This window comes from Hetaerina americana, unplaced genomic scaffold (assembly GCF_022747635.1).
Source record: "Hetaerina americana unplaced genomic scaffold, ioHetAmer1.1.p SCAF_15, whole genome shotgun sequence".
In the NCBI taxonomy this organism is placed as follows: Eukaryota; Metazoa; Arthropoda; class Insecta; order Odonata; family Calopterygidae; genus Hetaerina; species Hetaerina americana.
The window spans coordinates 10,323,681-10,347,434 of NW_027286625.1; the positions used below are offsets into that span (position 1 = coordinate 10,323,681).

At 35.9% G+C, this 23,754-nt stretch overlaps 1 protein-coding gene across 1 annotated transcript in view; it reads right to left on the minus strand.

Moving 5' to 3' along the window:
- The window catches only part of LOC139686788 (hexokinase-4-like), a 66,550-nt gene that overhangs the window by 745 nt on the left and 42,051 nt on the right, over positions 1–23,754 (minus strand). The window contains exons 2-9 of the mRNA XM_071583833.1: positions 16,063–16,231; positions 13,215–13,472; positions 12,362–12,544; positions 11,237–11,373; positions 5,855–5,967; positions 4,489–4,644; positions 4,251–4,390; positions 879–1,012 (exon numbers count right to left, since the gene is read on the minus strand). Coding sequence (XP_071439934.1) covers positions 879–1,012; positions 4,251–4,390; positions 4,489–4,644; positions 5,855–5,967; positions 11,237–11,373; positions 12,362–12,544; positions 13,215–13,472; positions 16,063–16,231 — 1,290 coding nt within the window. The remainder of the gene's footprint in view (positions 1–878; positions 1,013–4,250; positions 4,391–4,488; positions 4,645–5,854; positions 5,968–11,236; positions 11,374–12,361; positions 12,545–13,214; positions 13,473–16,062; positions 16,232–23,754) is intronic.

A 23,754-nucleotide genomic window follows, 5' to 3' on the forward strand; every position in this document is an offset into this window, starting at 1 on the left:
GTAGTAACTGTCACAAATGTAACAATTCAAGTTTCATCACCTAATTAAAATTCCAGTGTATTTTCCACTAAATTTTAATTCAATATTGCTTTTGGTACCTGTATGTGTAACTTGGTACCTTTTGATGAATCAAAACTAGTTGAAGAGTACCAAATAAAAATTAAGTGGAAAGATATATTGGTATTATAATTCAGTGATAATGGATTTCCACAAATTTAAGCCTGAAAACATGGAAAATATTAAGTTTTACCATTTGTCAACTTCATATATTTTATCAACTTTGGCATTCTTATTTATTTTGAAAAAATATTAATTTAATTTTGTGGAATGAAAAGAGTATTTAGCACTGGCAGTGATCACTGCAAATTTACTCATCAAATTTTGAATGAACGATAAGCACACTTCATCACAAACCAGCTAAATCTTATACACACACACATGTGCACATTGATCATTGAGCTTGAAAAATAAAAATGTATGCCTACTTAAGTAACTTCATTTGGACTAATTACCCAAGTGAATTGTCATTTAAGTATTAGTATTGATGGCATGCTAAAAAGGCTCTTGGCACCAATGTGAGCCTACTTGCTCATAAACATGGTTTACTACCTGCCTGTCACCATGCTTGCAGTAGGTCACATTCTCTTCAACAGAAGCTGGTATGAATTTGCTGTAATGAGCCCTTTAACAATCGAGGAAGTCTTTTATCGTGCTCTCAACCCCTTATGGGCCTTCCCTCATTGCCTTTCCCAACCTCCCACCACCCCCACTCATACAAAGAAAAGCTATTCCTAATCCAGTACAAAAATTCTGCAGATTGATGCTTCATGTTTAATGGAAGCAAAATATCATTCTGCATTGCACACAATTATACATACCTTTCTTCCTGGAGCCAATAAACTTATATATTTGTTCATAAGTGTTCGCAGGCGAGGGTGACACTTAAATAATGAGCCATCCACAGCAATTGTCGTATCAGGACGATTCATCCTCCTAATCAGGGTTGCAAGACCTGAAATGAATCCAATGCAAGTCTCTACTTTGTACATTTTGAACACCACATTAACTGTTTATATACAATAACTGAATATATCATAAAATAATGATCATTGTGGTTTGGCTATAAATTGCGATCATGATTGTTGAACTTTCCAAAGTTTTTAAGATAATTGTGGCTACCCATTTCCAGGGTGGTATGTGCCAGTGTATCTAATAGTCATTATAATTTTAAAATACATGCATGAAGCCAGATAGTACAAAAAATAAGTGTCTGCAGGTGTGGGAAAAATGTTCTGCAAATTAATAATGCAATTTTAAGGAATTATGTGAGCTCAAACTGTCCGTGAACGGGTTATCATCATAGCAAGATTTTCTTTTTGATATTTTCCCCTAGAACAGGAGAAAAGATTGGAATGAGAAGGATTCATTGATGGTTTGCATGAACAGAAGTCTTAAATCTGATATTGACGCAGATGTAAACCAATCACTCTTCACAAAATTTCACAGTGATGAGTGCAATAACTAACTATTACATGGGTGGTCGGAAAAGTTTCCGACCCAACAAAGGTAGAAGACATTTTTTCTGAATTTTTTGAGGTTGGAAATTTTTCAGACCACCCTTGTACTTATATCATCTTGCGCTAAAAGGGTTTGAGTATTCAATTCAGATTCAATCTATAATGGTATTTACACTTTGTAATAGTTTACTGGGTCCATCAAAACATACCTGTGATCAGTGGACTACTCTATATAAAATAATCTGTGTTCCAATCGGGAATTATCAGAACTCATCAAATTTTGATATAATGTAAGAAATTAATCATCATATTAACAAAATCAGAAGTACCTAACCTAGAAACACTTAACACAAACTTCAACCTGTAACAACAACACCACATAATTTTTTTCAAAGTAATTTAAGATTTAGTTGGGAAAAGAAGTATTTGGGCCAAATATGGGTTCTGCAAAGTCTTCTGTGTTCATACACTGTCATTAAGTTATTCCACACTGGATGCTCCATTTCACATTCCTGTTTAATAGGCAGTAATCCTTCAACATCCCACTGCCGATCAATATGCCATTCATGCATTTTTTCCTGCCTCCTTATGATTACTCTACAATCCCCTCTCCTCCCCGACCATACCTAGCACTTCCTCACTTATTTTCCTTTCGGTCCATTTCACCTTCTCAATCCTTCTCCAGATCCACATTTCTAAAGCCTCATATCTATGTCTATCATCCTGCTTCAGTGACCATGTTTCTGCCCTGCACGTAACTACACTCCATATCGAAGTTTTGATGAGTCTTTTTAGCCTTTATCTTTCTGGAAAACTGCATAAACTATGTTTTATTTATATTAATTTCTATCCCATATCTATTACACTGAATTTCCAATATACTCATCAATGCTTGTTGATGTTATGTTCGAGTATGATTAATGTTATACTCCACTTCCTTTGCCGGGTAACAAACTAAATCTTAATCATCAGCAAACCTAACTGATATTATGAATTCCCCGCCTACTTACGTTCCTATATCCAGTTCTTCCCAAGGCTCTAAAATCATTTCCTCTGCATACAGGTTGAACAGCAATGGTGATAATGGGCAACCCTGCCTTACACCCCTTCCTAACACTGCCCATCCTGACTCCCCGTTTCCCACCCGCACGTGAGCAGTCTGAGACATGTACAGGTTACGGATTAGCCTCCTTTCCCTCCACTCTATTCCTATTTTCTGCAGAATACTCATTAGTTTTTCCCAGTACATCCTATCGAATGCCTTTTCGAAATCTAAGAAACAGGCAAATATGTCCTGATTGTATTCTATATTCCTCTCTATTAATTATCTCATTACTGCAATGGCATCATGAGCACCTCTCCCCTTCCTAAACCCAAACTTCTTGTTCTTTGTCCTCACATGATGTAGCCTTTACCTTTTTTGGAATAGGAACTAACACTGATCTCACGAAGTCTTCCTGCCAGATTCCTTCCTCATAGATGTTACAAAAAAGTCCATGTAGCCTATTCCTCCCACATTTTCCTAAGCCTTTTAAAAGTTCCACGGGGATGTTATCCACCCCCACGGCATTATTTAGTTTCATCTCCCTTATTGCCCTTTCTATCTCATCGTCGAGTACGCCAGTAAGCTATCCTCATTTACGTTAAATTCTCTTTCTATATCTAACCTTGTTAGCCCAAGTTCTTTACCATACAGTTCTTCTATGTATTCATTCCATCCCTCTTGGATCTTTTCTGCTTCAAATATTACCTTACCCGACTAATCTCTTACTTTTAGCATAGATCTTCCCTTCTTACTTCCCGATAGTGATGTAACCTAGCACACCAATTTCACCCTTCCTCTGCATAGTTTCCTTATCCTTGCACTGCATCTTCTACCATCCTTCTTTTGCTAAATTTGTCGCCCATCTCAATTTATTGTTTAACTCTTTGTACTTCATTTTGCCTAACTAAGTGTTTACATGCTTCCATTTTCTTCTTTCATCCATATTTTTAACCATCTCATCCATGATTTCCTTGTCCTTTTCATATTAACAGTTCCTATAGTTTCTTTCTTATTTGGCTTTCAATATCCCTTTGTTGATATAATTCCATTTTTTCTCGATAGTACTTCGCTCTTATCCCTCATTAATGATTTCCTCTACAGCCAGTTGGTACTCCTTCCTTTTCAATCCATATAATGCTTCTAAATTCCATTTCTTAACCCGGCCTCCCACCTTATCTTTTTGAATTAGATGCTACACTTTATGAGCAGTAAATGGTGATCAGAGTTCGAGTCTGCTGGCAGGAAATTGTGTGAATTGATCACGCTGCTCCGAAACCTGTGCCTAACCATGATATAATCTAACTAGTACTTTATGCTGCTATTACCATATGCCTTTTGAGTTGTCTAAACCAAATGTTGATGAGCCAGTGTCTCCTACAGAACTCGATTGTTTTCTCTCCCCAATCATTCCTCATACCATAACGGTAATCCCCCACCTCATCACCATCTCTTCCTTTGCCTACCGTCACATACCAAGCCCCTATCACTGTCAAATATTTACATGTGGGAACACACCCTTTTATATCCTCTAACTGATCGTAAATCTTAATGATTTCGTCCCCCTTATCATTGCTTGGTGGCATAAGGCCTATATAGTATTCTATATATTAGTGGAAAATTTAATACTACATTTAAGTTCATATTAAAAATAAAATAATTAAACTTATAAGAAGAAAATAGAAACTTACAAATTGATGGAAGTAATGCAGATCGATTTGAAACTAATTCACAGATGTGTTGTACTATTAATATGTCATCTGCTGTATATTGGAGACCTAATCTTTTGAGTATTTCTTCTGTATTCTTGGTATTACCAATTAATGTATCTCTGAAAAAATATATAATGTGTTAATGCTCATTATTCATGAAATAATCATTAATTTTATCTCTAATGTAGGAAGAACAACATTCCAAAAATTAACTTACTCTTCTATAGATGAGATTTCCTTTGTTTGAAAGGAATTTTCTTCTGATAAAACTGATGAGAGATTTCCATTAAAAAGTAACCCTTCTTTGCCTAGCTTTACTAGAATTAATCTCACTATTTCACCAAGATACTTTCCACTAATGTACTTCTCAAACCTGTCAAAGTAGAAAATGCATTAATGCATTTAAATTAGCCTTTAAATGAGGACACATATCAACACATTTAAAATATGAAATGTGAATCTGTCTGGAGGAAAAATTTGCTGCTATAGTATCAATTAAAAAAATATGAAGAAATTGTGTTTTCCCAAGCACAAGACAAGTGTGTTGTGATAGGCAAGGATATAGTTGTATACTCAAAAACTCTTAGGTACACCTCCTGGAATAATTTCTTTTCACCTAACAGTTCAGCTTGCAAATGGCAAGAGTACGTTTTGAAATCAATTTTCCCAGTGATATACAATATCCAGTATTTTACTCCTCAGTACAACCTATTATTACTCAATCAAATCTCTCTATGAGAAGACTTTACAATATATTTCCCAAAGGAGACAAAACTGCACCAACTAATTTAAGGAAACCATAATGATAATTTTCCCCCCCTAAAAATCAGACCTTTCTTCGAGTATGAAAAACAGTTGCTATTTCAAAAATTCTGACTAAAAACTCTTTGTTCAGGCCAAAATGAATAATATAAGGTTGAAGCTACTGCGCAGTATACCATTGGAAAAATAATTTTCATTTTAGTTCATTCAGTGGACCTTTCCTTAAACTGCTGTTGCAGTCTTGGAGGATTTGATTGTCATTCTGTTTATTTGGAGGTAATTAGATAAAAATTCAAAAAATTTCTAAAATATTTTAAAATAAATTAAATAATTTTGTAATTATTTTGTGAAATTTAAAGATGAAACAGAATAGTTTGGTAGTTTCTATTAAAAAATCAATATATACATTCAGCCAAGCACCATAGTTTTGGTGAATAGTGATCAAGTGAAAGAAAACTTTTGCAATTCTGCAGTCAGACCCGTTATCCTCTCAATGCATGGAGAGCAGTGATACTCCAGTATTTACGCAAAGGTTCAAGCGTGTAGTCATTTTTGTACTCAGCCTTCAAATCATGAGTGTGCAGAAATAGCTAACAGCAAGCATATCCTCAAGCTCATTGGCTTAAGTAATTTTAATCTCCCGTGGTCACATATAGTATAGTATATGTGCTGTCATAACTATGCATAAATCTAATCAAAACACAGCAAAATATAGCAGTCATTATTTTCTTCACACATTTTGATCATTAACAAAAAGATGGCTATTGTGTCATTGTAAATATTTATTTCAAAATACATATGTGATAACCAGGCTTACTTACGTGAAAGTTCTTGCCAATAATGAATTATCATCCACCTCCTTATCAAATTCAGTCTTCATAAAATCAAGTACTCCATTGTCTCCAAAGGCACCCCATTCAGTGTCTATAATGACCTTCAATGAGAATTATGAAAGAGTAGAATTGAGTTACAGTCATGATAAAACTGATATAAGAATGTCCTCTCTGATCCAACCCATCAAGTAAATATTTTGGTGGTAGCATGTTTTCCACTTAGCCTAAAGGGTTATGAATTTAAATGTTGTGTGAAATATTTCCGCAATGTGAAACATAAATAATAAACAAGTATGGCATTAACTATTTAAAATAGCATCATGATTTCTCACCTATACAGAATGTAAGACAGGAGAATTATTTTAATATTGACTATTTTTTATTTTATCAGGTAATCTACCGGTTAAGGTAGGTTTTTTTTTGGAATTGAATATAATTTTGTTAATTATTTTGTTGATCTTCCGCAGGGAATCATCAGCTGCTTCAAAAAATGGATGTAAAAGCTGGTTCTCCAATAGGATAAACCCATTAGGCAAACCCAAACTTCATCATTTTTCTTCCTTTTCCATTATTTCTAGAGATACGCCAATCAGAATTCATAAATTATGCAGTTCATACCAGTGATAATATTCTTGAAGGCAAATCAAGTAGCAAGGACAAAAATGAAGAGTTGAATTAGATAAAGAATCTTTTTTAAAGAGCATTGATTACAGGGATTATAAGTAATTATGTAAATAAACTATTACTGTAAACTCTAAGATGAAGCATAGCATTGCAGTCATCTTCGTAGGGCCTCACAGACCTTTGTGGAGACCATAGCAAAGAAACTTTTACAAGAAGGAGACTGTTGACAGGGAAATTGAGCAAGGATGTAGACAAAAAATATTTGTGAAAACTGATATGGAGCGTAGTTTTGTACGATGTGGATGCATGATCATTCTAATAAGGTTATAGGCTTGGATTAGAGGTTTTTAAAATGTGGGTGAGGAGAAGAATGGAGAAGGTTAAGTGGACAGAAAGGGAAACTAACTAAATGGTGGGGGAGGAGAGAGGGTTGGTTGGAAAGGTCTAGAGAAGGCAGGAACAGTAGATAGAGATTATTTTGATTGGTGATGGGATATATGGGCGAATGATAAGCAGGTAAGGTTGCGGGAGGAAAAGGAGAGGCAAGGAGACAGCAAGAATTATGTGGAGTTAAAGAAGGGGGTAATTTTAGTGTGGAGCATTTGAGTATTTATTTGGTGTTGCATTATGTGAGGCTTGGAACTGTAGTTGTGCTTAATTTTTAGATGATCCAAAAACCTACCTTGGCTTGTTACCTGGTTGCTATTGTGATTGATATCAGTGATCATAAACAATTCAGTCTCATTCCCAAGCCTACCTTAGTCCACCCTGAATCTCCCTCAGCTTCCCTAATAAACTGGTTCATATAGAGATTATGAATAAGAAAATTTAAAAATCATGCTAATTAAACATTTAATAAATAAATTTTGGAAAGTATTTTTTTTTCTTTTAGTTAAAATTTCCACCGCTACTATTGCTTCATACGATCTCATTCTACTTTTAAAATCCAGTGATATACGTGTACTGAAGCATTTCTTTGACTTTTTCCTTAATATATTGTATATTATCCTCATTAGAGCTGTTGTATTTTGTCAAATATAAACTGAAGTTGAAGAGAACAAATATCACAGCTTCTATATTTTTCAAGATTGATAGCTTTATTGTGTTTTGGTATGGACCATAAAATTAAAATGCTGTGAAATCTGTCTGAAAACTCTTTTCTATTAAATCCTATGGCATCGGTAAAAAAAATCTTTTTTCTCTTTTATAGTACTTGCATAATGTACTTAGATATTAGAAAAGTATCTTAGCAATAGGTATGGAAACATGAATAAAAAGCTCTCCTATTTCTATTGTCAAAATTTATAGTAAAAATGATGTGATCTATGTATGCTTTTTATTTATCAATGTAAATTAGCATAACTTTGTTTATTGACTATCAACTTTTAATTTTGATGTTTTTATTACTAGATAATCTCCTGGTTAAGGTAGGTTTTGGATGAACACAACTACCAAATAAATATTTTGTGACGCCTAACAAAGTACAATCCAGCAACCTACTCTACATCAGGTCCCTCTTCATCTCTTTGTACTTTCTTCCTCCCTTCATCCCATCCTGAATCCCTATTCTATTCCTGCCCCTTGCTTGTTTGCCTAACATTCTCTCCTCTATTACAGTCTTCAACATCCCACAGCCAATCAATATGCTTTTCATCCATTTTTCCTGTCTCCTTATGGTTTCTCTCCACTATCCCCTCTCCTTGCTCATCACACTGTAGTACCTCACATCATCGACAGACAATATCCCAAGCATAGTTAATAATGAATAGCCCTGTCTCACTCCCCTTCCCCTAATTTTGATGCCTAACTTAAACTTCCTCTTTTTAAAAAGCCTCATAACCTATGCTTTTTTTTACACTTTCATTTCATAACCCTATGGCTGACTGGCTAACTAAAGCTTGATTATTCACAAATCTAACTAATATGACCAGTTTCCCAGCTACTTTTATTCCTATCTCGAGGTCTTCCCATTCATCTTTTACCATTTCTTTCACATATGCATTGAAAAGGACTGTTCATAATTGAAATCCTTGTCTTAACCCCTTTCTGAGCAATATCATCCTTACTCTCTGTCTGCTTCCTGCACTTGTGTAACCTTAGATGTGTACAGGTTTCGAATAAATCACCTAGCTTGCCCACCTACCGTTATCTTATGAATACTTTCATCAATTATATCCATTTTACTTTATCAAATACCTTCTCGAACTCCACTAAATAAAAAAATACATCCTGGTTGTATTTTATATTCCTTTCTACCAGTTTACATTATGTACTGCTGGAGAGGAATGTGTACCTCTTCTCTTTATAAACTGAAACTGATCTTCTCCTAATTAGGTGATCATTTGTCCTCTTTCCCTTCCTTTGTTGATGATACAAATTACTGCCTTTGCTGCATATGAAATAAAACTTTTTGCCCTGTAATTGATGCATACTGCTGCCTTTTCCTTTTGGTATGAAAATTAATACTAATCAAACAATACTTCCCAGAGCATTTCTCCCCCATGAACATTATAAATGAACCCACGAAAACTCTTCATTCCTTGTTTTTCTAAATCCTTGAAAATCTATCCTTACGGTCTTGCTCAATTTAATTTTCTTAATTACTTTTTGTTTCTTGCCATTTCCACCAACATTGAATTCTCCATCTCTCTCTTTCATATTCTCTCTTACAGGACAAATACATTTATTTCCTATAAAGTTATTCTTCTGTGCATTCTTTCCATCTTGCCTGAATCTTAGCTGATTTATTTAAGTGTTAATTTTCTTACCTTATCTCTATAGATTGATTGTGTCTACAAATTTTCTTTTCTTGGCAGTTCTTTTGCCTTCCTGTACAGCTCGCCCATTTTCCTCTGTATCTTTCAACTTTCCACAACCTGGCACTACCCTTTCTAATTCTTTCTCATGCCCTAGTACTTATTGCCTTATTTTATCAAGTAATACTTTGAGCCTTCTTCTTCCAAATTTTGTGATAATTTTCTCCTTATATCTATCTTTCTCAATGTCTCCTCTTTAATCCAATTCCAACTGCGCTAATTTTTTGTAGCTTTCAACATCCCTTTGTTTAGATTTTCCCATATTTCTTAAAAACTATTATTTTTATTGGTATTCTACCATTTAAGGAAGGTTTTGGATATTCACAGACTGAATATTGCTAAATTTTCCTATAAAAATAAAATAAAAATAATGTGATACCATGAAAAAATATACGTCTTGATTTGAATGAAAGAAGCCATCATAATAATTATATACTCAGCTTTTACCTCAACTTATATCATTTGAAAGCTGCAATAAATTGAGTTAATCTCAAAAATGATTAAATGAAGGTTGTTGGTTTGCATTATAAGTGTTACTAATTTTTCACTTCTATGGAGAAATTTAATTAATGAATTGATGGCATGCCTTTTGATGATACAAAAGCATTTGCTCATTCTGCATCCTTGATTAATACATACAGTGATGCTATACTAGGGTAAAATTCATCCCAAGTTTTATTTTTAACAAGTAATGCAAAAATTAAATACCACAGTAATTTGAAAAGTTCTCGGAATGGAACAGAAATAAATGACTTACCTCCGTGAAAATTTTTAATTTTTCAATGTAGTCTCCCTGTACACTACTGTACTTAGTCCAGCAATGTTCCTATGTCTTGATCCGATTTCAAAAATTAAGATTCCTTCAGCCCTGCGAAATTAGATTCATTTAGCCTGTTTATTTCAGCTGTTAGTTCTTTGTTTGAAGAGAATCTCTGTCCACTGAGGAAGATTTTGAGCTTGGGGAAGAGATTGAAATCTGATTGAACCAAATCAGGCAATTAAGGTGGGTGTAGTGACAATGCGTATCTTAGTTCAAGTATATTTGCTATGGCAATGGTACACGTGCATCGGCATGAAATTTGTTGATGAAAGATGACTTTCTTCCTTGCCAAAGCTACCTTTTTTCGTGTATCCTTTACTGTAGTTGGTCCAGGAGGCTCGCATAGTCTTCTCCAGTAATTGTTTAATCAATGAGAAGGTAATCCATCAGCAGAATCCCTTTCACATCCCAGAAAACTGAAGCCATCAACTATCCAGCTGATCGTATTGCCTTTGATTTTTTTTGTGGCGGTCACAACTGGTAAAGAAAATCTTGTCGATTGCCCTTAAAATGGGTCAAAAATTGTTTGCAAATTTCCATTCTGATGTGTGCCCATCCAGCTAATAATTTTCTTTTATCAAATTCCACCATTAAAATGTGATATTCCCTTTCAGATGACATCCCTGCAGCTTCATTAATTTCTCATATTTTCAGTCGGCGATCCTCCATGACCATTTTATGCACTTTTGCAATTATTTCTGGAGTATTAGCACATTTTGGCCGACCACTACATAAATGATCATTGAAGCTGTCCCTAGCAAACAAACTTGTTTGTCTAATTGGCAACAGTTGAATGAGAAGGCGCAGAGTTCCTCAGGGTGTTCTGAAACTAATGAATTTCTTTTTCTTTCATACCTTTCTTTATGAAGTATTTAATCTCTGCTCAATTAACAATTTTTTCCATATTCACCAATAACTAGACAGAAACAGCAATAGTAAGGTGTCTGGTCACAGATCTCTTCCCCAGAGCACTGATGGATTACATGTTTACTCATAAAAGAGTACCTATTAGTACACAGGAAACTCATTGCACTAGTGCTGACATCTGACAGTGATTCTAAGAACCTTTGAAAATACCCTTGTAAATTACAATTATATAAAAATGCTCACCTCAACCTCGCCATGCCTATCACCTTCCCAATGTCCCACCTTAGCAGCCTTTTCAATATAGCAAGCATTGGATCCAGTTCCTAGGATTAGGCCAATTGCTGTTCTGGAGTCTAAATAAGCCCCTTGGACAAGGGTCCCTTGAAATACAAAGAGAGCATTTTTAAGCAACATTTTTAGAGAATCTTGTTGGACCGTGGTGATGATGGGGTAACTTGCCTGCTAGCTGAAAGATCATGAATTTTCATTCCTAGGTGAAATTTCGTCCACCTAAGACTTGGATGTTTTATTTATAGCCCAATATGAATGGCCAATGATTTTGACATTTTTAAATAAATACAAGCAAAACTTTTACAAAGTAAAAAAATATAAATAAAAAACTATCATATCACATCACTGTCAAAGAATGAATCTAGTGCCTACAGAGAGGAGAATTTGGATTATTAATTAAACATCTAAGGCTTGAATAATTGTTGGTAAAAATTGTAAGAGTACTACTGCCTTTGTGTCAGTAACAGGAATACTATATTTATTGGGATGCTGTAAAATCCTGCAGCTTTGTGCACATATATTCTGGATGTCAGGCCTAGTTGCAAATAATTCAGAAAATAATTATTATTTAAATTTATTTCTCTGTTTCACATATCACTTATAAGGGAGGGTTTTTTAGAAAATTTCAACTTATTCATAAAAAACTAATATTTGCAAAGTTTATGTCCCTATCAGCAGTGCTGAATTTCTGCAATTATGGCTGCACTTCCGAGGTGTATTTGTATTAAAAATAGAAGAGACAGGGAAGAGATAGTAGGCTATGAAAAAATGTGGATCGGATGCCCTGAAAATAGGGAAGTGTGAAAGAAATATGCATTGCTATTTTGGTCTGTTGAGGGAACGGATGAGTATCAAATCTTTAAACAGACATGGAAGATGATTAATACTGTTTATGAATAAGGGAGGGATTTAGAATTGGTGTATGTGGCTCAAGGGACTATGAAGACGAATAGTGGAAAGTTCCTTGACAGCAGTGGCCATTTGACACCACTACCCCACAAATAACATTTCAGTATAACCTTACTACTTGTAAGGAGCAATTGTAAGTTTCCATAAAAATATTTTATATGAACATACCAGTTGTATCATTTAGTACTGCTTGAACTTCAACATTCAGGTCACCCCGGCGGTGGATGGCATCTTTCAGCATTTGGACAGCATCACGCCCGACAGTATTAGAGCATTTAAATGATTTAGTCCAGGAAACCAATATTCCTACATCAAGGGAATGTTGTTCCATTGGGAATGAGAATGTGAAACCTGGAAACATTCAAAGCAGAATTAAAAATTGTTCACAAGGGTTGTGGCATTCATTTTCAGTTCACTGAGCTTTCAGCTTGCTCTCTGAAGCCACGAAATCCTCAAACCACCCATCATGAGAGAGATGAGCCTGTGTGTTTCCCCATTTATGACCAATTATAAAAGTTCTCTCATGAGGTTGCCTCCTCAATTCTAAGCTAACAATCGCTGAAATAGATTAAATATTAAACAGTCAAATGAGGTAAATCATACATGGGTCTCTCATTCACTAAAAACAAATTCATTCTCCATCATCTTAAAAGATTCAGCTACTTGGGAAGCTCTACTTTTCTGAATGGCATTTCCATCAAAGATTCAGGATTGATATAAAAACATTTTTGATTGCATGGCGTCCAGAAGTTTTATGATTTTTAACTACTAATGGATCATTATCAATCTGAATGGTGAAGTGCTACATCGTCATTTCAGTAACTTGATCATGGATGTGAATAAATGTAGTTAAGTTATTGATAGTAGTTACTCCCTGGTCATGGTAGGTTTTTGATGGATTCCTAATTGGATGGATATGCTACCTAAGCACTGTTACATTTGTAAGTCATGTCAGTATATAAACACTAAAACCGAGATTACCTAAAACATGCTTTAACTCATCTTACAGGACTTTACTTACCTAGAGGGATTGGGTCTTTTGAGTTTCTGTCCTCTTCGTGGTAAAACTCGGTCATGAAGTCATGGATACAATAAGCTAGGTAGTCAAAGAGTTTTGTTCCTTCGCCAAGACGAAGAGATTCTGGAACATCATATCGCTTCACTTCTTCTCTCAACCCACTGTCCTTGACTTTACCACCATCTGGAGAATGTGCCAACTCCAGCAAAATGACTCGAAAATTGGTGCCTCCAAGATCTAAGGCAAGGTACAGCCCCTCCTCTAAGAAAAAGAACCACTTGCATTAATGTTATTAAAGCCCTGTGGTCACTCTTATCATAGGGCTACTGGGTTCAGACTTATTAATGTAAAAAATATTTACTGTTAAATATTTCCTATTCCAGCCAAAATAATCAATGGAGAAGTTAGTTTGATTAACAAAGATAATAATAATTAATTTGTTCAAGAGTCAGAGAGCACAAAAGAAAAGTTGCACGGGTCAAATGGGAGTAAACATTAACAGCAAGATAGATAGAGAATTCTTTTCAGCAAGAGGCATTTCAGCTCACACTTGGAGAATGTAAGGCGCATTGAAGGTTTAAGTTCAGCTGGTAGTTTGTAATACAAAATGAGACCTATTTTACAGAGCTTAAATTAATAAGAACAGTTTGCATATTCAGAAGTAATGTGTACATTAATTAATAACCTTACAAGTTCCAAAGAAAGTTGTTGCATTGAACCTTACAAGTGCTACACTTCTCACATCAGCATTGCTAGAAAATACTGTTCTGTTCTTTTTTACAAGCACAATGACAGTGAAAATATAAACGCATGGAAGAGGCAACACAATGAACTTCATGAAAAGGGGAAGACTTGGTGCATCATACCTTGCATTGGCTACCTAGGGTAATATTTTCTTTTGCAGTTTAAATGCAGATATGGCATGAGGGGAAGAACCTCCAGACAATATGTACATTAGATAGGTGAAAATTATCATAATAAATTGTGAGGAGAACTTGATCAGAAACAGTGAAACATAGTGAAAATAAGAAAACAAAATGAGTGAAATCTCTTTGGGAGAATGTCATTATGAGAATCTCAATCAAGTTGGGAATTTAAATAAATGCCAAGAAATTTTGCAGATAGCCTGAGGCAGTTTTCCATTTAAAGGAAGATTTTACACCAGAGTAGGTGTGTTTTTGAGAGCAAATCTCATTATTTGTGTCTTTTCAATATGAAAATCACTTAATGCTCAACTTTATGTCCTGTAAAATTCGCAGTCTCAGGAATGAAGGGGGAAGATTTTCACCCAATAGCACCATCAGTATCTCGGACATTCTGTTATTGATGTAATAGATTGCTGGTATACATGTGACAGGGTCCAAAATCAGCACTTTAAAATATATGACAGTTAGCCTGTTAACCTAAGATCGTAACCTAATACCCTGCTCACTACATTTAAATTTCACAATGAATGCTAAAAATTAATATTAGCATTGTTTTGCATTAGCAGTGAAACACTTCAGTTCACTGGAAAGGAGCATGCATGAACATGATTGAGTGTAGACGGCAAATTTGAATATGTGTTAATGGTATTGATGAAACTCGAAAAATTCGGAGTTTTTGCCAGATAAATTCATCCAAATTAGTGTGACAATTTTAAAAACAAAAATTCTTATCAATTCAGTCAAAATGAAAATAAAGTTATTGCTAAGCAGAGAATATTTCACCGTCTTGGTCACATCAGGTGAGACACTTTTCTTTGATCAATTTCCAGGTATCTGGGACATCAAATGTAAATATGTTTCATTGGCTATTCGAAAGCTATCAGTCAGAGATATCTATGTTATAAGGTCCCTAAAAACTAATCGACAATCTAATGAATTTCTCAAGCCCTTTAGGATAACATAAACATATTTTACACCACATTGCCTTCCTTTACAGATAATCTTAGTATCTTCTCAACTTCCTCTCTTCATCTGCAATACCTAGTGCCTACTCCATTTATTTGCTATATCCAGCTAATGTTTTCAATGCTTTTTTCCTAACCCCACAGTCCAAAAACTTCCAATCCATATTTTTTCCTCAGAGAGATGGTTTCTAAAGCATGAATGGTCAGTCAATATTAAGTGCTTAGTTAACTTACTCTTTGTTTTTACTTCAAGGGTACCTTTCATTCATTACCCTGTATTCATATATCAGACATGGTTCATCTTAAATATTCCCATATTTATAGTGTTCCCCTGGTTCTAACGTAGCACTCCTAATTTAATAGCCATCTATTTAACTTAGTCTTCCACTTTTTGAATGATCTCATGGCTTTCATGAATTAAATAATAATCCCATATTTTATATAATGGCATTGTCATTCACTCAAGAATGATTTTAATTTCTTATTTGTGTGGCTAACTAAGAATTTTATTATCTTCAAATCTAATTGAGTGAATTCAGCTCCCTGCCTATTTTTATTCCCAATTCAAGGTCTATTACTTCAGCAGAAAATTAAAAATGCACCTTCCAAACCTAATTCTCCTTCTGGTCCACCTACTGGGTCATCTAAATTTTAAATTGGGTTTGAATTGGTCTCTCCATTTTAAGAACTAGTTTAATCTGCTGAGCCAACTTTGTCCACCTTTCCAAAATTCATGATTCAGGAGAGTACATTCTAACTTCTTATTCCTTTTTACTAATGCTCTTATTCCTGCAATGCAATCAATATTCCCCTCCCCTTTCTGTACCTAAAGCCAAACCTAGATAATTTAGGTATTAAAAATTAGTAAAGAAACTGCAAAAGTTCACCAATATTTCCAGACTTAATTTTAATTGGAAAAAAGTTAAGAGGAAATTCCACGACCCCTTTTTTAGAGCCTACCTGTGCCGTTGGGCAGCTCGGGTATATATGTGTTTTCCATCTGAAGGGAAGATGCATGTGGACCCCCGGGGGGTCTCGCCAGGCCCTTCTCGATCTCACTCACGAAGGTCCTCTCCACACGGCGAACCATCTCCACGGATAGGTGGAGCCCATTCAGTATCTCCTCCACCTGTCGGTAAGAGAAGGGCGCGAAGGTTGAGATTCAAGACGGAACTGTCTGCCTACTGACGTCTTCTAACGTCCCAGCCAAGGCTGAATAGCGCGGACATGCTAAAGCCCCCCCCTCGTGCAAATGTTAAAACCTGCCGCAGGCGAAATCGATGAGGACCATGTGACTTTTCCCGGATTTGAAGGTTATCTTATCTTGTTCAGACAAATAGAATTAATGAATATGGTCGTACGTGCTAACATTAAACATATGAAAAGAATATCTATCGTAAATGTAAGTTACTTAAACAGTTGAAATTTATAAACATAGCATCCCTGAAAAGTTATGTTTTCTCAGGAAACGAGATTAAAAAAATCAAACGAGGTTTACCATCGCTACCAAATTTTTAAAATACTCCAAGCTCCGGGTAAGTTGGATGAAATAATTTGTCTGAAATTTAACTTTCGGCTCCATCGGATGCTAATGCGGGTGATTCGTACATGCCATAAAAGATACGCGGAGTGTCTTCCATCCGAATTCCACCAATTCCATACTCCAGAGTTGGAGTAAAACGTTCATCATACGATTCTTTTATCTCCGAATTTGGCGGGTTTTCATCATATAAAACATAGCCGACGGCGGGGTAACGTCCTCGTCTGCCAACCCAGAGGTTAAATTCCCGCCTAGGTGGGAATTTCTCTATCTAGGACTTGGGTGTTTTTTAATTGTTTATATTGTTATATATATATAAAAATATATATGTACATATATCAAGATGTTGGTTTTTTATTAAGAAATCCAAAATTAAAAGTAAAATGTGAGCTCGTGCGTTAACACAAATTAACATTGTGGAAAATTCATTAGTTGTTTCTCCAAAGTTCTCCTGGCTTTTTTTACAAAATGACTTACACAAATAATGTGAAACTTGAAGACAATATTCATCATAGACTTATGCCATCTTTTATTATGCCTCGTAAAAATGAAGGTTAACTCTAGTTAAGGCCAACCTCAGGTAAGGGAACCTCTAGTCAAGGCCAAAACTCAGTTTTATGACCACTAGGCAAGTTCAAAGCTGACGATTTAAATACTCAAGAACTTACAAACGATATTACTACTATTACGATGTTAACATGCATTAATAGGCAATCTTATTTGTTTATAAAAACGGACCAGTCGGTAATCTTCACGTTAAGTTTACACTAACCATTGGATTTAACAAAACATTATAATACAGTACCTTAGTAGGATAATGGTAAGACGAGACTAAATAAACGATTGAAAATAAATTGCCCGCGATATAAAAAAATTGTTCTTTTTTTTCTCTCCTCGTTTTAAAACACCACTGTTTGGAAAATTCTAAAATTCTTGCAAAATATTGTACCCCTGTCGTATCTTCTGTTCCGCACTCCTTTCTCTTGGTTGAAAACCATCATTGAACTATTACATTTTTATTCTTTTGTTAGGTAACCAAAAATACAATTTTACCACGAAATTGTCTCTTTAAACAAATATAAATTGAAATAATAACAAGAACAAACACGAGCAGTAGGCGTAGGGGAAACGTATTGAAGTTGACTCGAACCCGCGACCTCTGAATTAGCAGGCGAGGGCGTTAGTTTGCTACCACCTGCCGAATGTCGTGATCTTTTGCATTTTACAAATTTCAGCTTTTAGCAATTTATTTTCACTATGAAATTAATGAAATAGCCTTCTTCTTCAGTCCTCCTGCCTTACCCTTTCTGAGATGTGAACTGATAATTCTCTAACAAAACCTTCTGGACAAATTTCTTCCTCATAATTGCCAAGAATTGGCCCATAAAAATCTTCCCACATTTTCTTAGACCCTTAAGTAGTTCCGCGGGATTACGATCTAGCAGAGTGCATTAGAAAGCGTGATAGATATGGGATATGGGAATCAACGTATCGCAAGCAAAGCAAAGATTATCAGGTTTTCGAGAAACGGGAAATCTTAAGTTAAGCGCGGAAGGAGGCGGAGCAGTTTACCTATCCTGGCAGTGTTTTGGGTTAAAATGACCGAAGTCGTGGGGACATTTGAAAATGAATTGCATTTTCAAGGAAGATCTTGTGTCCGGAAGAGAGAAGCTGAATGCACATATCACAATTCGAGGGGTGAAACTAGAGCAAGTGGAATCCTTCATCTACCTGGGCAGCGGCATAACATGGGATGGAAGAAGTTCGACCGACATCTAGCGAAGAATAGCCGAAGCTAAGAACGCATTCACGAAGAAGAGGCAATTACTATGTTCAAAGAACCTAAGACTGGAAACAGGGAAGCAATTCGTCAAGAATTTCGTCTGGGGCATGGCGCTCTGTGGTTCCGAGACTTGGAACATTGGAAAATAGGACCAGCGAAGAATAGAAGTCTTTGAAACACGGTGCTGGAGTAGGATGCTGAAGGTTAAATGGTCAGACAAAGTGACGAACGAGGAAATATATAAAAGAGCAGAATAGGATACGGCCATATGGGGAACTCTACGGCAAAGAAGAAATAGATGGACTGAACACATTGAGGCAAAATGGTTAGGAAAATAATAGAAGGAAATTTCACCCAAGGATGTGGAAATTAGGATCACAATTTCAGACAACATGGTGACGTACTATGAGTTTAGGATCAGTGATACAAATCATTGGATCTTAAATATCTTAAAGCGAAATATGTTTACCTCCTCATTTAATAATCCAATCGATCACCGTAACACCCAATTTGCTAGATCTATCGTGAACTTATTTTTCAATATAAATCATAGCTTTTGCTTTAGTAGAGCATATTTCACGTCCATGGATAATATTTGTACAGCATTTATTCCGTATCAGAGTGCTTAACATCACGTAACGAGGACAGCAAATTAGACTGCAAATACTTTAATTTCAACTTTGTGATTGCTTTAATTAATTAATGAGGCAATTATAGCTGTCAGTCAGATAAGAATTATTTTACTACTTCCTGAATTGAACATCTCACTTTTCAGGTTCCGTATTTCTCTCCTTTTGAGTTACTCAGATTGCGAGCATGTAAATACATTTTTTTAAATTTCTTATTTCACATAAAGAACTAAGAATTTCAAGGCCGCTCCATATCCATTGAACTGTGCCCTAATAAATCACTCGGAGGGGCAAAAAAAATACACTCGTTTTAATGGGATGATTGGGCTGACTCCTGGGTCAAGTTCACGAGGGTTGCGGCATTCTTCGTGGTGGAATGGTTTCATAATGCGCGTTATTGAAAGCATTATATCGCATTTGCTTTATTTTGCAACTAAATGGTGTCCACATGTCGTATGTTTTTTTCCAAATTTCCAATTCCAAATTTTTCTATTTCCAAATTATAAAATTTTAAGTTTGCATTCGTAAATGATTTCATAATGCTGAATCTTTAGTCCTCCCCGCGTAATAATCTGTCATCGAACTTTATTTTGGTAGCGAGTACGTGGAGGATCAAGTTTATTTACGAAAACTTTCGGGAAGAAGTCGGAACATGGTTTTTGCCCACCGGAATTAGGTAGAAGTCGTTTGTTAGAAAGTTTCAATTGTTTTATATTAGAAATACTTAAATTTTTTAATATTATTGCCCTGTTTAAAAAATACCTTATTTTTCGGTACAATCACGATCTTGTTTCGGACATTTTGCACGACATTCCTGGTAATAACTTCATATGTACAGGTAAACACTAGTAAGTGTCGCCGGATTGCTCTTTGGTATTGCTATCTAAAAGTATGAAATAAAGGTAACGGGAGGATAGCATAATATGAGCAGGATAAAAAAATACCCAATTTCATCCTTATCTTAATCTGCAAGAGCTGTTTTCATGATTTTGACGTGCCATTTTACGAAAACATCATCTTCATAGTTGTCTACCCATGGAGATGTATGTTTTTTTCATTGTCCCAGAGAACTCCGACACAACGCCGTCCATTTCTGTGCAGTTCATCTCAGCCTTTGCCCAACATTGTTTCCTCCATTAGTCCTCCGTGCTTATTCCTAACACCTCTCCTGCTGTCCCAAAAATCTGTTTCCTCCATCTTCCCAGCTACTCAATTCTCCCTTCTACCGCGATCTTCAACTTCTCACTATTCCTAATATCCATGCTCTTCTTCACCCAATTTTTGTGCCTTCAAATTCCACCTCTTCTCTACTTCATCTTCTTGCTTGCCCAGTCATATTTAAGACTCCATCGTAAGTCTATCTTCCAAGGTACTTATTTTCTTCATTCTTCTGCGTATCCAAAGCACAGAAGCCTCTAATCGACTCTTGTTGTCTCGTCTGTACGGCCAACATTCCACGCAGAGCTACTCTGCGAATTCAAGTGCTCAATAATTTTTGTCCCCGTATTTACTCAACGGAAGTATCTTCCTCTTGTACATGTTTTTTCACCAACGCAATGCTCCTCGGTTTCTTGCACCACGTCCATTTTCTTCCAAAATACTGCCCAATGCCGTGTATTATTTCAACTGTTTAAATTTATTTCATCCTAATTTAATGTTGTTCCTGCTCATTGATGAGCTTATTAATATGGTTAAAATGTATTCCATACTTCAAGCACTGATGCCTGTAATACCCCCTTGCTGCAGCAAAACTTCTATTTTTACAAGTTAAATGCTGAAATATTCTCCATCTCCAGTGGCTGCAGACTCAAGTTCGTCAGTAAACTCTGATATATCGAGATTGGATAAAACTCCGTGATCTTTATGGTTTAACAGTTAAATAACAAGCTAATGGCTTCCCGTGAATCGAACGACGCTTTACGATTACGAACCCAACGAACTGATAGATAATGAAGTTCTCCACGACGCCCTTAATACTCTTTGGGTTTTATTATGAGTGACCAACAACAGTCAGTGTCTGCCCATTTACGTCCCATTCACCCGGAGAAATATCATTGTACAGGGTGCGGAAACGTAACTTAATTTTTTATGAAGCAAAATCCCTTTAAAAAAGGAAGTTATGTTGCCGCACCCTGTACTTGCCAACTCAGTCACTGAATTAACTACGTAAGCAATTTACACTTCGATGATTCTCCGCAAAATGTGAAAATTACTCTAATTTGTCGAGTAGGCTACCCAATGTTAGTAATGGGCAAATGATTCCCCAATAAAATTCACAGTTATGCTAAGTTCGTTAATTTCGATTTAATTCATAACACGTTTATCGAATATTATTTTCAAAGAAATTCATTTAATTTTGACCTTCATTAACAATTTTTAGAGTTCTTATTATGCTGTTCAATTGAAGGAGGTTGAATTAACGGGAACTACTTGAAAATGCGCAAAGAAAAAAATGAATAGCAGGTGGTGATAACTCGATATTTAAGATACTTCATTGCTAGTGAAATGGTGCGATTAAGAATCAATTTGTTTAAGTAATCCTGCGGTTTTATTGGGCTACGTTGAGATAGGTATAGGCCAAATTATGCATAACCTATTGCAGTTACATGCCCCAAGTAAAGCTGGTAGATCTACTGAACTGCATATGCGTTTCTAAAAACGTAAGCCATCCTAATTTACAGGAACCTACATCTCAATGGAAATTTATCCGGATGGTCTTTCCAGGACGGTTTAATGATTTATCAGAATTTATTTACACAATTAAAATAGCCTTGATGCTAAATAAAGTATACAGGAAATCCTTAAAAGGGGATACGTTGAGAAAAATTTCATTTCAATATTTTGAAAATTTCATTTCAACTGAATAAACTTAGTTTATAAAAGATAATTAATTAATAGACAAAGGGGTACTTATATTTATATACGAGGTCTGTTTGGAAGGTTCCTCAACTTTTTGAATAGCGCGCCTGCAGTTGGTTATTTTGTAATCTTCTTGCGAGCGTTGTTTCCGCGGAAACTTCCCGAATAACTACCTTCAACCACTTCTTTGATTAGGTAGTAGTAATATTTAGGGGAGGCGACCGACAGCTGAGGTCATTTGCGCCATAGGGAAGGGACAGGAAAGGACGAAGGGTAGAGAGAAACCCGGCGTCGGCTTTAGCCTACTCTTTACGAAAGGCGCCAAGGGGTCCGCAGCTTAACGTCCCATCCGACGGACGGCGTACGTACTCAAAGTGTCCTCCACAAAGTACCTCAAGTAGGGATCGAGATACCTCTGAAAAATATTTCGTTGATTAGTTACAGCTGTTTATGTGAAGGGGTGTTCGTGGAGTACGACGAAAATTCAGATGAACTCTTTGAAGGAACATCGTTGTTCTATGAAATTCTGCATAAAATTCTTCAAATACTTCAAGGAAATTTTTAAGTTGATTACCAAGCCTATTGGTGTAGATGCTATAAAACCTATGTCAAAGTGAAGTTGACAGTTTTTTTTCGGTGCAAAGGGGGTTGTGCATTACGAATACATATCTAAAGGCCAGACAGTTAACATGGAGTGCTAATTGGAGGTCATGAAACGCCTAAGTGAAAGAATCAGGCGAAAGCAGCCAAAACTTTGTAGGAGCGGCGAGTGTTTTTTCACCACGACAACGTGCCGGCTCATTCTTCACTTAGAACTCGTGAGTTTTCAACCAAAAAACGAGATCGTTATGCTTTCCCACCCTACTCACCAAATCTGGTCCCATTAGATTTTTTCCTGTTCCCCAAGCTGAGAACCCCGCTCAAAGGAAAAAGATTTGCCCCCATTCCAAAGGTAGAGAAAAATTTGACGAATCTTTTTAGCGTTCTGGAAGAAGCGTTCCAGGTCTGTTTCAAAAGGTGGAAGCACCGTTGGGATAAGTATATACTTTGGGGAGGGGACTAATTTGAAGGGGAACCTGACCAATAGTTTGTTACTTAAGTATTTATTTTTAATTAATAAACATAGGGAACTTTTATAATCGACCTCCTAAAGAAGAGTAATGGTATTATTTTGGATAAGGAGAGTATGAAACTCATTGAATATTTTTAATTTTATTGTTCCTATCTTTCACCCTTAATAACAGATCGCAGCGATGAACTTCCAGATTTGAATATTGCAGAGAGTCTGCCCTATCCATCAAAATGCCAGTAGCCAAAATTCATCCCCACTGCCTGAATCGAGAAATTGATGTTCCCAGTCCTACGTAAAAGGGGATATGCATTTTCTGAGTTTGGAGAAGAAAGTTTCCCATTTTTGGATTGATTCCGTTATTGCCGCTCTAAATTTCTCTTTAGGCAATGGCATGTGGCAAGAAGTAACGCTAGCTCGCTTAGGAATGCTGTCCGGATGATCAAATGTTATGACGGTAGGGTGATTTCTCTTTGCCCTAAGCTAAGCACTAGAGTTGAGCATTGATTTACTGCAAAAGTAGCATCAAACTAGACTGGAGGCAAGGCAACAGTGAGGAATTGACGTTGTATGCCTGGAGTTGAATCACTCCCAGCAACACACTCTAGCGGTAACTTGTAGGGTACCATGCAGAAGTAGAAGGCATTCCCTCTTTTCTTACAATGGAAAGGTAAAGTGAAAGCTATGTCGTAGGAATAAAAAATGTAATTGTTAGCAAAGAAAAAACTATAAAATCGTGTTGTATTTATAAATGTCGTATCATATTTGGTAT